The 17,156-nt window shown below is 39.1% G+C and overlaps 1 protein-coding gene across 50 annotated transcripts in view; it reads left to right on the forward strand.

Annotated features, from left to right (window-relative positions):
- The window catches only part of scrib (scribble planar cell polarity protein), a 116,390-nt gene that overhangs the window by 50,839 nt on the left and 48,395 nt on the right, over nt 1-17,156 (forward strand). For all 50 annotated transcript variants that reach the window (XM_077229212.1, XM_077229170.1, XM_077229180.1 and 47 more), the window contains 3 exons: nt 15,383-15,500; nt 16,073-16,151; nt 16,451-16,540. In XM_077229212.1, coding sequence (XP_077085327.1) covers nt 15,383-15,500; nt 16,073-16,151; nt 16,451-16,540 — 287 coding nt within the window. The remainder of the gene's footprint in view (nt 1-15,382; nt 15,501-16,072; nt 16,152-16,450; nt 16,541-17,156) is intronic.

The following is a 17,156-nucleotide window of genomic DNA, read 5'->3' on the forward strand; positions in this document are numbered from 1 at the left end:
ACACTAATAATTACTACTAATAATATATTTTAATATAATTTCACCATTTCAAAATCAATGAAACTCAATATAAAATGTAAAAAGTTTCTTTTAATCTGAAAAAAAAAAACAGTAATCTGTCTTTTGTAGTTAGGGTTAGGCTTGTGAGAGTAAACACTGTTGTTTTGTTTGGGACTGGCCAGTAACTGACACTGTTCAGTTATGCACTTGAAAATGAGATGAGTGGAGAGGATATCACAGTGGCATTGTGTGAGTTCAGCAAAGGAAATCAGGTTTATGTGAGTGTCTTATTGACCTGCGTGGATGAACGGAGTCACTAATGAACCTTTTCATCCATCATCAGCCCACCTCTCTACTCATTAATAATCCACTGCTCTTATTATATCTCTTGCTCACTTTCCCTTTCCCCAATTCCTGCTCTCCATCCTTCCTGACCTCATTTCTCATCTCTTTTGTATCCCACATTCTTGCCATCTTTTATCTTCTCTTTTTTTGGCTAGCCTGTGTCCTTTGCTTGAGAACAATAGAAAAGCCTTCCACTCTGTTGGTGCCTTTAGTGGGAGGAGCTAAGTTTTAGTTTTGATTGACAGCACTGTGTGCGACTTCAGAGGCTTTGTCTCAATGCTAAAGGGAAAGAAGAGGGAAAAGAGGGCAGGGTGTTCATTCCTAGGAAGGACCCTCAGTGTAATCTTCACAGGTCATTGGTTGATGAGAGAAATGTTCCCCTTTCATTTTAATTGTGTTTCAGAATAATTTTTTTGCAATGTTTTTTTCCTATCACACAAAGGAGATCTAGACATTTTGACAAGGACTTATAGTGCTGGTTTCCCCATTTCAGTGTGTTTTGTCCATATGTGCACTCACCTTTTAGGGGTTTTTTTGTTGGGGTTGGGGGTACTGATTCGGTCAATCCCTCAATCCCCTGTCCTCTTTTTTCAAGAGCTGAAAAGAACCATCTTAAAGCTTTGTTTGTCCACTCCTCCCCCATCCTTGCCCCCACCCGTGCCATCCTTTCGTTCAGAGAGAAGGAAGGAGGCCGTGAAAGGGCCATTCTGGCCAAATAACATTTTTAAAAAGTCTGTGCTGTTTTAATTTTGCATGAGCCATTAAGATGAGCGCTGTGATTGATGACAATGGGGATGTCATTAATGTTGTAAGGTCAGGAGTTTGTGCTCTTAGTGGACTTAATGCGTGTTTGCATTGTTTCCAGAAGCATTAAACATTAAAACTATAAACATTGAGGCGATTCCCAACAGGTAGGTGCTGTAAGAGTTTAAGGATTTAAAGGGAATAAAAAAAAGTTTGAAATTATAGTAATAAAATAACTAGAGTTTGAGCTATTTGCAAATATTATATTTTACAAATATGCACACATTCACTTTTAAAGTCCACCTGTAGTAAAAAAATGTTAATACTTAACTGATCTTTGATCACCAAAAGGGCATATTTAAAAATAAAATCCTGAAAAAAATGTATTCATGCCTCAAAATAGCTTGAATGTAACCTTGCTTAATTTAGTTTACACGGATCCATTAATATGCAAATGAACCCAGCCTCAACTGGCTCATTCAAGCTCGTCTACAAGTCGATTAATCAGAATGGTAATGCATTTTATGGATCGCTCTCTACAACATCGGACACATAACTAATTAATATGATTAGCCTTTTGCTTGACAACGTTATCAAACAGGTAATAATGTGTTTCTAATGTTCCACAAACCATGTTTCCCGTTCGCCATCTCAGAATCAGACAGCTGCTTTCTAAAAATCAGCATCCTTAGAAACACTTTGACCAACTATTGTTAAGAACAACTTAGAACATCAGTGGAGTATAGTTCATCATAACATCATAATATACATCATAATTCACCTGCTTGCTATATTGCTAAACGTACCCAATTTTTTATATCAACAGAAAAATATACCGGGATAACCTGGCTTCTCCAGAGACTCCCCTGCTTCAGAGCATAGTTAATGATATGCTAAAGCCCGCCGGCACATTGAGATGATTGGTTACAATGTAGTTTGTGACGTAAGAAACACCAGCGATTTCAAACCGCGTTTGAGACTTTTTTTTTTTATACTGCAGTTTTATGGAGAAAATACTCAGCAATTGTGTTGTCAAACACAACATAAGGTCTTTAATCTTTTGTCTGATATGTTGAAAATGCTTCTGTTAATGTTTCTGGTCACGCATTCACTTTAAGAAAGCTAAAAAAAATTTTTTTATTTTTTTTTAAACAGCGGTTTAATGAAAAAAGTTTGTCTTTGTCTTTAATTCAATTACAATTAAACATTTCGCAAGGATTAGAAAAAAAGATCTGCTAATGCTGTAAACTATATAGGGAGCCGCACATCACTGTAACATTAAAGGTTAACAACAGAGCCTAGACTTTTAGCCTAAATTCAGATGCTATTTATTTTTTAGATATAATAATCAACACCCAACACATTGTATGAAAACATGTAAATTAGGACATAAGGCAGTTTTTGCATTAACTTATATTTTTACTCTAATTCGTTATTGAAATATAATTTACACAGTTGCTGTCATTTTCATTAAATATATTTTAAACATGCATTGAATAATCAAGATATCATTAACAGGTTAAATAAAATATAATATTTAGGCTAATATAGGGCATTTATTTAGTGTAAGAGTTAATTTCTCTCAGGAACCAACAAGGTGTGGACACTGAATGACTAACGTTACCCTGCTGAGGTAAATATAATGCTATGCGACAAACTAATCTGTTTTATTGACGTCTTTCCGCTGCTGAAACACTGATTCAGCGATTACACAAGTTATGATGCCTTTCAGTAAGTATACTGTATCTTTTAACATACCTTCAGGTGTCCATTCATGTTTATTCTGTAACTGAGGAAGAGATGATCGGCATTTACTTGAGAAGAGAAGCTTGTACAGCGATCTGTCACGCCACAGCAAAGAGAGACAAAACATTTATTTCCACAATTCAGTTACTAGGAGTGCTACTTGGGTGTTGAGAGGTGTGTTCCTTTGGTGCTCTTCAGCTTGGAGATCCAAAATGTTTCCCAAATAAACAGTAATTCTGAGGCACTCAAAAGGAATATAAGTTTTAAAAGCCTTTATTTAAACTTGGCTATCCATTAAAAACAATTGCCAACATGTTTCGGCCTCTTTGGCCTTCTTCAGGGCAAATTCCCTTTTGGCCAATTTCAAAGGATTAAACGCATATGTGATTCTGAAGACGTTTTTGATAAAAATGATCAAGACATGGTTCAAAGGTTTAAGAAAAGAGGTTATAAACACAAGACCCTAGATACAGCCTATAATAGAGTTAAAGAAATTAGTAGAGAACAGCTGTTGGTTCAAAAACAGAGGCGACAACAAGAGCCAAACCAAGTTTATTTTGTCACACAATACAGTATTCAAGCCAATAAGATAAAGCAAATAATCAAGAAGAATTGGGACATAATAAAAAGTGATACCGTTTTGAGAGATGTACTGCCGGAGGAAGCTACTATCACCTTTAAACGAGCTCCTACTCTAACAGATAGTCTTGTGAAAAGCTATATGCCTCCTGTACAGAATAAAACCTGGCTAGGCACAAAAAGAGGTAACTATAAGTGTGGAAACTGTAATCACTGTAACAATATGGTCAAGACCAATATTTTTACAGATTAGACATCAAATCGTAAATACAGTATACACTCATTTATTAATTGTAATACCTCATTCGTTGTCTATAGACTTGAATGTCCTTGTGGCTGTTTTTATATTGGAAGAACTAAGTGTAAACTTAAAGAAAGATTAGCAGAACACAAATATGCGATAAGAACAAAGAGCAACCTATGGCTCTACATTACAAAGAGGCGAACCATGGAAGTAGCGATACTCTAAAAATCTTTGGGAAAGAACATGTTAAAATATCACCAAGAGGGGGAGATAGACTCAAAAAACTTTTACAAAGAATCCTTTTTGATTAATACTTTAAAAGCTAATCAATACCCTGGTCTAAACTTGGAATTGGACTTTTCTCCTTTCTTGTAACTGACTATATGCACGTCAATGTTTTGCTATATGTATCTGTCTATATTAATATTTCGAAATTGTATCTTGATGTGAAAAGTGGTAAAATATAGAAATCGTAAAATTATTCAACATCTGAGATTGTACATATTTATTAGAGCATGCCATGAAATTAAATTCAGTATTTTTTTACAATGTAAAATTTTTCTGTAACTTGTCATATAAGGTAACCTCTTGCTATATGTATCCATTTATATTGATATTTTAAACTATCCTGATGTGAAAATGTGACTTGTCTTATCTAAAGTAACTTGTTGTAATTGCTCTCTGTCAGGTGATATGTGCAGATGAGCACCTGTGCTTCTTGGTCATGTGACCACATGCAGATATATAGCATGCAGTCTACGGACTACCATTTTAAATTTGCCCTGAAGAAGGCCAAAGAGGCCGAAACATGTTGGCAATTGTTTTTTAATGGATAGCCAAGTTTAAATAAAGGCTTTTTAAACTTATATTCCTTTTGAGTGCCTCAGAATTACTGTTTATTTGCAAAACATTTATTGTTTGAATTTCGTGATCAGACAGAATTTGAAAGGTTACGCCTTGCTTATTATCGAAAGCAACAAAACACGGAGCTTGCTATTATATGGTGTTTAGGCTACAAAACTGAATTTGTTGTGTACACATAAGACATGAGGTCCAATGAGCCGGTGTAGCTGCGGATGGGGTGTGTTCGGTACGCCATGAGAGAATCGCGATACGTATCGTGGGTTCTGTATCGCAGATTTTCGGTTGGTTTTTAATATCGTTACACCCCTATTTGATTGGCAATGTTAATATGTAAATTTTAAAACTTTTTCTAATGCTAACAATAAACAGAGCTGTGCATATTGGGTTGCAGCTCATCATCAATGTAAAATATTGGGGGTGGGGGGTGTTGACAATTTGGCCATATTTTCATGGCCATGCTGTAAAGTAATTGAGACAAGGTAGAGGAAATAGAGATAGTGTGACAGTTGCATCTGTTTGTTAGTGTAGTCGGGTGTTTATATTTATCAACTTCTGGCTCTTAAAATATTACAGTCTTGTCGTCTTCCGTGCGGTCTTTTTCAAGGATGAAATGTTGTTTAGTAATGTTGCAGAGATGAAGGGGTTAACTGTAATGGTTTAATTGGAGAAAGTCATGGGGTAAGCAGTCACTTGACTTACACACAGCAGCCTCTGTGCTGACCTGGACACCGAGCCAACATACCCCCCCCCCCCCCCCCCCCCCATTTTACTCCTCTTTTCTCCATCTCTATATGCATGGGCGCTTTGCTAAGACAGAAGGAGCAAATGTTAGTTTATGGTTTGATTTTATTTTCAGCTGTTGTGTTCACGTCACATAAACAAGCACAGTACATGCTGTAAAATATTGTTTGCGCTCTGGCTGGGTGTAATCATTTTAAGTGACCTTGAGCTCCTGTTAGATGGGAGAATTCCAACAATCACATTCTCAAGGACAATTTCCCTTAGCTTTGAATGTGTATTTAAATGTGCAGTGTGTGATCCTGTGCCTCTTGTGGCACCAAGCAGAAATGCAAAAATGGCTTTTTTCAAAAAAATATTCTCAAACACTCCCCCCTTCTACCATTGGTCATTCAAACAGACAATCCCAGCCCAAACTTATGCTATTGGTTTAGCCAATGTTGCTGTGTCATACTGGTAAAAAATGAAACTTGCAAATAGAAATGGGAAAAAATGAAACTTCAACCTTTGATATATGCAGCATGTTTTATTAATTGTTCACAATATCTTTAGTGCCTTATTATTGGATTTAAAATCTGTTGCTACATAAAAATGACACATTGTCATTAAAACATTTTAAGCAAATTATGTGCCACCCAATTACTTGAAGATATTGTCCCTTACATAGTGCTAGGGCTGGGCGGAATGACGGTATATATCGTTACCGTGGTAGAAAATGTCAACCGTAACAGATAGGAGTGTAAATATTAATCGATTCGTATCGATGCATCGATTATACAGCCGACGATTCGATGCATCGATCCGTCCGCAAGAGTATCGATTAATGTGTTTGTTTTGCCGCCTGTCTATTTTCAGCATCCGCTCATATGCGTACAAACGATTGTTGTTATGCACTGGGCTAACGTAACTAAACTGCCAGTGTGAATGCACCTTCAGTCACTTAGTCGGCGAATTCCAAGCTAGCAGTTATTAGCGTAAACAAACAGGCGCTAACGTGTACAAAAGGCTACTTCAACAACTTTCTTGAAAAGTCTAGGGTGCTTTCACACCAACTCGGAACGGGCACGGTTCGCATGAAAAATCGCTAATTATGTAAACGCTGTCTGTCACGCTGACCCTGGTGCGCACTGGGATACCAAACCCGAGACTGCCTGGAGGAGGTGCGCTGAGTTCGGTTGCACTCGAACCGTGCCGCGGCTCACGTGAATGTGAAAGCATCACGGACTCGGGTGCGTACTTGTTCAGGAAGTAAGTGACCTGCGCATTCTTTTTAGCTGATTATGATGTATTTAGTTAAATAAAACACATGTAAGGGCTGATAGTGTTGATAATTTACCTTGGATAAGAGCGAGAGAGAGTCTGCAGTGTATTCACACACACACATAGCGCGTGGACTCAGGGCAACACATTAATGGAAATCCACTGTCTCCTGCGTTTGCAATCAGCAAAAAGCCAAATGCGGCACACAGTAAACCGGTGTTGTTCACTCAGCTGTGCATAATAGCACCAAATAAAATAAAAAACACAATATATTGACCCGCGTTTTGTTTTCTATCATGCGTCGTGCACGTTTGCGATGACGTAAGATGCACGCAAACACACCAGGATTCGATAGAATCAAGTTTTGAACTGAATGCAGTAACTGTTATATTTGCTGTTCTATGTGCAGTGCATTGAGCACAACATACACATTATGTGAATAGAATACTGTTCCTGTATTCTCAATAAAAGGCAAATTATAAACATTTTTGTTGATTTATTTGAAACTTAATAGATATCATGTAAAAATATCGATTATTGAATCGTATCGAATCGTATCGCGGGGAATTCTGAAGTATCGAAAATAATCGAATCGTTGGCTTAAGAAATCGGTATCGTATCGAATCGTCATGAAGGCTCCGATTTACACCCCTAGTAACAGATTTTTTTTATTCCATGTATACCGCGACATGTAAATAAGTGGGCGTGGTTAACTGACGTGCAGCGTGCGTGAGACTGAGACACTGAGATTTGTCAAAGAAACATGGAGAAAGCAGATCAAGAGGATTACGTTTTCTAAAGGGTTTTTAACGTGATATTTTCGGGAAAAAATGTGCAGCAGTCAACTAGAGCAGTGTTGGCTACAGTTTAGAGGAATGCACGTTCACAACGGGGAAAGCATGAAGCTTACTTGACGACAACAGTTCATATATCAAGCATTAGAATATTGCCAACCCGCTTATTGTGCGTGCAGACACCAGGGAAACTTGAACCTCAAAACTTCTAGCTGATTCCTGTTGATACTGGATGGCATCATGTTGAGAAGACTCTGTGCTCTACAATGTGAAGCTAAAGCCAGTTTTTTTTTTCACTGCCCAAGGACGTGCATGTGAAGAATCAATGGTTAAAATTCTTCTTTACCACAGAAGTATAATCCTAAACTTTGGCTGTTTTCCCTTTATTTTACTTATGACTGCTTTTTAAATCTCGGAGTTCAACGCAGGATTCGCAAACCGCTTGCTCTTGAAAGATGGTGTTCAAAATACTTAGTTTTGAGTTTTATATTGTGTAACGTTAGGTCTCCTGCTAACTGGTTAACTCACATTATTAATACTTCTGCTAATCAGCTGTGGACCACTATTACCTATAACTGTCTATTAATGCAGATTGTCTGTCGTTCTCACTACTGTGAGGAAAGATTAAGCATTGAGCAAGATTTGTTTTACCAACGTTTGTTACATCAGTTATTCACGCTAGAGCTCGGTTAATGTTTACATTGCATACATCCACTGTTATTGATACAGTTTCCACGTGTTCAGCGCAATATATTAGAAAAATACTCTGTAAATAAATTAGTAACTTTACAATGTACATGTACTTGAACAATGTACATGAACTTTACAATGATGGACATGTACTTGTTAATGCTGAATTACAGTTCCAACATCTCATAATGTACCACTAAGAAACGTCCTGCTCGAGTTGTCCTTTCGATGGAGGTTCAGGTTGAATGAATAGTTCTTCCAATGTTTATTCATCAGACTCGCGCTCGCATTGATATGTTAAAATTAACGTTGTTGTTCGTTAGTGTCTTTAGTTTAGACCTTAGGCATAAAAAAAATTTTTTGTTTGGTTCCGGTTACTGACCCAGTCAATTTATGTGCGACCCAAATTTATTTTATGAGCTTGGGGAAGAAATAATTCAAATTAAATAAATACACAATAAAAAACTTTGAGGCGAACTATAATTTATGTTTTTGTACAGCACCGTATTTGTATAGCCTGTTGGATAATTACTGTTATAATCATCATGGCTTATTTAAACCCACTGTCCCGTATGTTCAGAATACCTGTAACTTGGTATGCATATGAGGTGTGCCAGAGTGATGATGAAGACTGACTTTTGTTCTGTTTAGTGAAGTTTATGGAACAGATCGATGCTGGATGTCTTTGCATTAGTCACCTGTTGTCCATTCATAGAGAAATACAATTGTCAGAGGGACATGAGGCATGTCTGACCACCAAGTCTGTTCACACACAGGGTACGCAGATGGATTACTGGACCGTGAAAAGAGTGTCTTTGAGTGTGTGAGTCTTGTAGATCGGTAACTATATGGTCTTGGGCTTGCCTGGCATCTGGCTGCAGTGATGAATGGGCTGCTTTGTGTGCATTTATAATCAGGCCTTCACTAGAGAGCTTCCTCCCCTCTAAAAGACGTCATGGCTCCCACTCAGGGCGGCCTAACTAGCAGTCGACAGTCAGGCTCCCGCTGGCCATGCTCTGCTCGTCTCCCAACATGTTGATAATTGAAGAAAGTTAGTGCTGGTATGTGTTTTGTTGGCCTCTGTGTGAGGGCATCTCCGTGTTTTCTCGTGAGTTTTTAAGATGGTGTGTAGTTCAACCATGTGTCATCACACCACTTGTTTTAATTATTTCAGTCCTGTATGCAGCAGCTGTACTGAGTTTATTGCTTGATGCGTATGTATATTTTGGTCTTGTTTCTTACCAAGCTCACATTTCCCATACCTTAGTCATGTGATACGCGTCACCTGCCACCATGGCTGCCCACAAAGAACCACTGAGGTTAACAATAGAAGGCTGTATCTCCTCTCAGATGATGCTAATGATTAATCATGATTGAATGGCCAATTATGGCCATTTTTTTATGGCCAATTAAGCAGGGTTATCATTAGAGTGCATATTTTTGGGGGTGTGGCACAGCTCAATGTGATTCAAACCTTGAAAGTGGATAGATGGATGGATATATGAGGTTGTCTAATTTTAAAAGTGTGTAAGTTTTATGAGAGAATCATCGTTCTTCAAAGAAAAAAAATGCTTGAGTTTTAGTAGTTTTATCTTATGCATGTGTAAATCATTGTTTGCCATCTTGAATTCCCTAGGAAGTCTGCTGAAGCCCCAATCACATTGTTCTCATCCTTCATTTTTATTTTGCATCCATTTTTTTTCCGATGTTGTTCTTTTGTACCAGTGAATCAGAATTTCTGTTCAGACAACAAGCAACCCCTCACACACACCGCAGTATCAGCCTTGTTCTTGGCAGTACATAGTAAGCCCTCTGTTGGTGCTGTTCAGCAGCAAGCCCAGCACGCAGAGAGGAGAGGGCATGATGGGCCGCGGCAGCAGGAATGTGCTGAATGTGACCAGCTAACAAGCGAGCTCTTGATTGAGAAGCCTGGTGTTCAGTCACTGACACGCTCACTTTTGCATTCCCTTAACATGATTGTTATGCCGAGTTCAGACTGCACGATTTTCAAAATAATCGGGTCACTTTTGTTTTCTAGCACTGCGTGACTATCTTTGGTAACATTCAGTTGCTGGTGTGTTCACACTGCACGATGGATCGGCGACAGGAGGTTTCACACTGCATGACTTTACAAAAGAAAGAATCGCCGACAACTTCTGCCTGGTCCGCAAATTACGTTTCACAACCAAACAAACGCGAGAAGTGATAAGGAAATAACGGAAGATCATCATGATGAATTTGTTATTAAAAATGATAGCCTACAAGAATATTGCGATCCAAATTGTCTGTGCGCTGATTTGCAGTGAAAATGAGAAAAATAAACAGTTTATGCAGGAGGAAATGGTTGGGAAGACGAGGGGAGCAAGGACTGTGTTTTGCAAAGAGAGTTGGGGGTAAATAAATAATTTTGCAAATGTCCTGCTGTTGCTGCTGGTCATGCAAATGTTTGTGCTTTGTTTCTGTTTGATATAATTGTAAATATAGGCCTATCTATTAAAATACTGATATTCTGGTCTATAACTCCTCCCTGAACATCCTGCTGTCCTGTATCTTGCTCTCTCATTGGCTGTTGGTCATCGCCGATGTAGTTTTCAGTCAGAACACTTTTCACACAGCAGGATTGTGAATCGCCGACAGGTCCAGATATTTAGCATGCTAAATATCTCACGGGGGTCGGTGACTCGTCGGCGATTCTCTCAGATCGCGTCTTTGCTCATTCACACTGCGTGATTGTCACTCGCGTGAACGAGCACCGATTTGCCTGTGATTTGGGGCATTTGTCTGCAATTTCTCAAAACCTGTCGGCGAGCCAAAATCGGGGCTAAAATCGTGCAGTCTGAACTCGGCAGCATTAGTTTTTTAGAGAAGTGTGTGGAGATGAGCTGTTGTCAGATTGATGAGTGGGGGTCTTAAGTATGCAAGATGTTACCTTCAAGTCAAAAGAAACTAGTTTTGCTAATATGAATATCATTGATCTTCCCAATTTTGTCAAACTCTCATTTGCAATTGAAGTGGACAAGTGGAGGAATGCCTGTGTAAATGAATGACTGTATAATAGCTTGTTATAAATCTGTCATTTATCCAATATTTTTCACCATGCAGTTTGTCTAGTTATGCTTGACCCATCTGGATTTTTCATAGTTACCAGCCACCCTGCTTTCTACAAATCTGTCAGAATATAATGCCTGTTATGCAAAAAAAAAGTGCATTTACTGTTATGTCAGATACCGAATTACATGTAGTTATTTTTTACATTTCATGAGCAATAACCAATTGACATGAGCTCTTAAAGGGGAGGTGCTCTTCAAGAGAGTGCTCTTAAAGTGGCTGTTCACCACAAAATGAAAATGGTCAGTTGCTCAGCCTTATGTTTCAATCCTGTATGGCTGTCATTTCCTCTGTGGAACATAAAAGAAGATAATTTGATTACATTTTTTTTCCATAAAATGCAAGTCTGTGGTCACCCAAATGGTTCTTTCGAATATCATCTTTTGTGTTCCGCAGAAGATAGAAAGCCATGCAGGTTTGGAATGACGAGAGTAAATAAATTGATAAAATTTTGGGTGAACTGTCCCTTTTAAAGCTATAGTATACGGTGTTAAAAATCGGTCGAGAAAGCCCACACCCCTCCCCTCTGTGCTACCCGATCCCTCCCACCGGGAAACGAATTGAACAACGTCACTCAGTCAAGCTGTGATCACTGGTAGTAAACATCGGACACACATCATATGTAAAATTGCCTTTAGACACTTGAACTTAGTTGCTTCATCAACAATTCAATGTCACGTTTGAGTTCACGTCAACGCAAGATTAGCAACACATGAAATGTTCTAAACTCCCCACCAGCATTAGTATAATACTACTAGTATTGCTAAGGTTTTCAGTAATTGTTATTGCAGCACACAGCGCATCTTGTTCAAATTTCGATCGGCTCCAACAGAAACCCGCTAGGCCTACTGAAATATATTCAAGGACTTCAAGAAATATAATTACTTTGACCCGTGATAGGCGATGCTAAACGTCTAACATTCCAATGCCGACCGGCAGCAGGAGCAAGTTGTCAAACTGATAAAAAGCTATTTATGTAACACGTCACACTATAAAAGTATAAATAAATGTTTACCTGCTCAACAAAAAGTCAGCCGTGTCAGCGTCTGTCTTCAGTCCCAGATCTTCCTGAAGCTTCCTCCAACTGTCAATGGTGGACCCTATATTTATCCTACTCAAAGTTCGGCGTTCTTCACATTTTTTTTTATCTCTGCTCGTTCCTCTAAGACTTTCTCTTTCGTCCTAACTTTACTGTAGGGGCAAGCAGGGGACGCTTGCTGCTGTCTTTTTTATTTTTTTATCCATTGCTGATATGCTACTTAGCTAGCTACCATAGACTGTCAGCTGCTTACGCGTGCAATTTCAACGCGCAGGAGGGGGGCGGGGGCGGGGGCGGGTGCGGTGGAGACGCGAGCGCCAGGCGGAGTTTCAAGTGGAGCTGGTAATTGGATGAGAGCAGTTGACCAATGTAAGCCGTCCGGCCGGACAGCTTACATTGGTCAACTTCTCTGCGGCTGTACAGCCAATAGAGTGAATGGATTTTTTTCATTCTTTTTTCTATTCATATTGTTAGGATTGTACTATATAACAATGACCAGCATCTAAACGAGGATATTAATAATGAACAATCTTTAAAATGGTATACCATAGCTTTAAGGGTTTAATCTTTGCTGTAATATGTTGCCATCACATTAAAGGTGCAGTGTGTAAAAAATTTGATTATCTATTAACAGAAATGCAATATGACATCCATAACTATGTTTTCAGTGGTATATAAAGAACTTACTTAATAAACCGTAATGTTTTTATTACCTTAGAATGAGACATTTATATCTACATAACCGCGGGAATCCCCTTCTATGAAGGTCGACATATTGTGACGTCATGTTTCTACCGTAGCCGACAGCGAACAAACAGCGCTACAGAGCGCGTTTCGTCACAACCTTGAAAGAGAAGCAGCAGAAAGCTAGAAGCTAGCCATAAACACCGTGAGTAGTGACTTTTCCCTTGTCAGTGGTGTAAAATATGTAGTTGGATTGTTTCATGTAACTTAGTTCTTCTCCCTCGCTGTGTTATGGCTTTGCTATGTGGGGATAAATGTGCTGCACGTTCGTGAGACAGCTGATTAGTACTCTTGTCATTGACCGTAAAACAGTAACGTTACAGGAATCACCAACCCGTCGATCTTGGAAGCATTTTAAGTCGATCGCGAAGAGTTTTCAAAATCAGAGAAAAAAAGCCTATTGTGTGTAGTAAATGCTGTCTAGGGGATGCGGAGGCGCGCGCGCTGTACAATCATGCCATTTTTGCCGCGCGCACCTTTGGGCTCATGCGGACGTGTCGAGTTTAAACAAGGCTTTACGCTTTAACCAGCTCAGCCACAGTAACAGCTCATTTGTTAGAAACAATATATAGTTGCATAGTTTCATGTGGTTCTTCTCCCTCGCTGTATTATGGGTTTGCTATGTGGGGGGAAATGTGCTGGTTTCTTTTAGAAACAAACTCTGTTATATTATTTTCATGTTATCACTGTGAAGCTGCTTTGATACAATCTGTATTGTAAAAAGCGCTATATAAATAAAGGTGACTTGACTTGACTTGACTGGTTACGTTTGTGAGACAATCAGCTGATTACTATTATTATATTATATATTAAGACCCTTGATCCTCACCTGACTATGGCTTTGTAAACTTTATCCATGATGTGGTTTATAATGGACTGTCGTACAGAAACAGTGACAATGTTACACACTCTTGGCTTACTCTGGCTATTCTCTGCTGTCTCAGACGACGATATGTTTGTCCAGTTTCAGGCACCGTAGCTTCTTCGAAAGGGAGGGGTGAGCAGTGGGCTGAGCCCTCAGTGCAACTCGCAGCCGAACCGCTAGATGTCGCTAAAAATCACACACTGCACCTTTAAGAAAGTGCTAAATGAATATTTAAATCTTAAAATGGGAAAAACAAAAAATATCCAATATTAGCCGATAGCCAATAACTGATATGGATCCTATATACACCAGTATTAGGTACACCTTGCTAGTACCGGGTTGGACCCCCTTTTTCCTTCAGAACTGTTTTAAATCTTCATGGCATAAATTCAACTAGGTACTGAGACACATTCTTTAGAGATTTTGGTCCATCTTGTCATGATAGCATCATCCAGTTGCTGCAGATTTGTGGTCTGCACATCCATGATGCGAATCTCCCGTTCCACCACATCCCAAAGGTGCTGTGGTCATAAAGGGGTGGATATGGTCAGCAACAATACTCAGTTTGGCTGTGGTGTTCAAATTATGCTCAATGGGTACTACGGAGCCCAAAGTGTGCCAAGGAAATATTCCCCACACCATTACACCACCAGCCTGAACCAATGATACAAGGCTGGATGGACCCATGATTTCATGTTGTTTATGCCAAATTCTGACCCTACCATCTGAATGTCGCAGTAGAAATTGAGACTCACCAGAGCACCTTTTTTTCTTCTTCTGATTTTCTATTGTCCAATTTTAGTGAGCCAGTGTGAATTGTAGTCTCAGTTTCCTGTTATCAGCTGACAGGAGTAGCACCCGGTTTGATCATCTACTGCTGCATCTGCTTCAAAGTTTGACGTGTGGTGCGTTCAGAGATGCTCTTCTGCAGACCTCGGTTGTAACGGGTCCTTATTTTGAATTACTGTTGTATTTTCTATCAGCTTGAACCAGTCTGGCCATTCTCCTCTGAACGTCTGGTATCAACAAGGCATTCTCGCCCACAGAACTTCCGCTCACTGGATATTTTCTCTTTTTCTGACCATTCTCTGTAAACCCTAGAGGTGGTTGTGCTTGTGCATGAATAATCCCAGTTGATCAGCAGTTTCTGAAATACTCAGACCAGCTGGTACCAACAACAAAACGTTCAAAGTCACTTAAATCACCTTTCTTCCCAATTCTGATGATCATTTTGAACTTCAGCATGTCACCCTTGATCATGTCTACATGGTTAATGCTCCATTTACACCATGTTGTAATTACCGTAGTCTCAAGATGACAATACTTGACATTATATTCAAAGCTGTTCATGTCCTCAGACTGGGAATTCTGTGTTTCTATGGCACCACTATTGTGTAATTGAATTGCGGTAATTGTGGTAATTATGACATGGTGTGACTGTGAACAGATCTTAACTGCATTGAGTTGCTGCAAATGCAATGTAATTGACTGATTAGATATTTAAGTTAAAAAGCAGTTGACGGGTGTACCTAATTAAGTGACCAGTGGGTGTATAGGTGCTTCCCTTGATGAACAAGTCAGGCCTGTAAGTGTCTAATTCGTACTCTTTCTTTCCCTTTCAGCCTTTCTTCAAACTGCACAATTTGCGAAAGCTGGGCCTCAGTGACAACGAGATTCAAAAATTGCCGCCCGAAGTTGCCAACTTCACACAGCTGGTGGAGCTGGACATCTCCAGAAATGGTATGCAAACCCTCCTTAAGTGTCTTGCTCCGGAAAAATAGTCCTGCGCTCTCAAACTGCTCCCATCTAGAGATATTTACACACTTTCTTACACATCCTGTATGTTTCCTTATACAGAGCACTGGAATGTTTTCTTTGAGCCACATCTATTTAAAAAAATGTACATCAATTTTAACGCCCAATTGTCTTCTCGTGTGCCTCTCACAGCCCGAGGTACATTCACTGTTAGTCTCAGGATTGACTGTGGGAATGTTGAGCATGTTGGTCTGTATTTAGACTATGCAGTGTTATATTCTGCAACTCAGCAAATGAAGCACCTCTCGCTGGGTCCTGTATGTGTGGCTGTGTATAACACACATACAGACAACTCTCACCACAGTCAAATCACTCTCTCCTCCCTTTCTTTCAGGCCATCTGGTAGCCATTATTAAGAAGCCTGAAAAAGTGCTTATTTTGTCTTGACACTCCTTCCATTATATCTTGCTGACTTTACCTCTCTCTCTCTCTCTCTCTCTCTCTCTCTCTCTCTCTCTCTCTCTCTCTCTCTCTCTCTCTCTCTCTCTCTCTCTCAGATATTTCTGAGATTCCTGAAAACATTAAATTATGTCAGGCCTTGGAGATTGCAGACTTTAGTGGAAACCCCTTGACCAGGTTAGTGGGTTGGAGGAGCCCCCAAATCCCTCAAAGCTCTGCCTCATATCAAATGACACTTTTTGAAAGATGTAGAAAAGTTGGGAAGGGACAAGAAATATTGACATAAAAAAATGGTTTCAAATGATCATATGTCTAGTTAAAATGCTGTAATAGTATTTTTATAGCCATAGGAGGATGTCAACTATTCATCACACGAGTGCTTCCTACTCCTTATTTACATTTAAGCAGGAAGACGTTGAAGCAGTTCAAGTCTTTTCCATTGTGTCTCTCATTTTCTTGTTGTCTCTTGGTCTCAGGTTGCCTGATGGCTTCACACAGCTCAGAGGACTGGCTCACCTATCACTCAATGACGTGTCGCTGCAGTCTCTACCCACTGACATAGGAAAGTAAGTCAATATGAACATGCTCTGTTGCAGGTGGTCTTGCCAGTTATTGTGTCCCTTCCACAGTAAAATGTATTAAGTTAAATTTAAATGTATTTGACACTGCAAAGTCATTAAAGTCAGGATAAAACAGAAGTAGCGACAGATATTTTCTTCTATATTGTTGTACATTCGAATGTAACAGATTTAAAGATACAAAATAGAGGATGGACTTTGTTCTGTCCATTGGTTGTAGATTGCCTTTTGGTAATGTGGGTGTTTCACTCAAAAACGAATCCAAGCTTGCAGTTGATTGTGGAGGGATGGGTTTTAAGCGATCTTTGGAGAAGTCTTGGAGAAGACCATCGTTTTCACCAGATGATCGGGTTGACGTTTTGATTAAATATTATGAGGTCAAAATTTCGATTCATCCGTCGTTTACAATAAGATTTATAACATGCTTTTAGAAAACGGATAGTGAACTTTCATTTCATGCTGACTTTATGTACAAAGCAGGCATCATAATATATATCAGTTATTTCATACATTTATATGGTACTATATGCTTTTATGCAATATTTAACAAAAGGTATGGATAAAAGGAATATGTATCTAAGAGGAATACATGTGCATGTTATTT

Source organism: Siphateles boraxobius, unplaced genomic scaffold, assembly GCF_051911475.1.
Source record: "Siphateles boraxobius isolate OS27281-9 unplaced genomic scaffold, OSU_SipBor_1 130, whole genome shotgun sequence".
Taxonomy (NCBI): domain Eukaryota; kingdom Metazoa; phylum Chordata; class Actinopteri; order Cypriniformes; family Leuciscidae; genus Siphateles; species Siphateles boraxobius.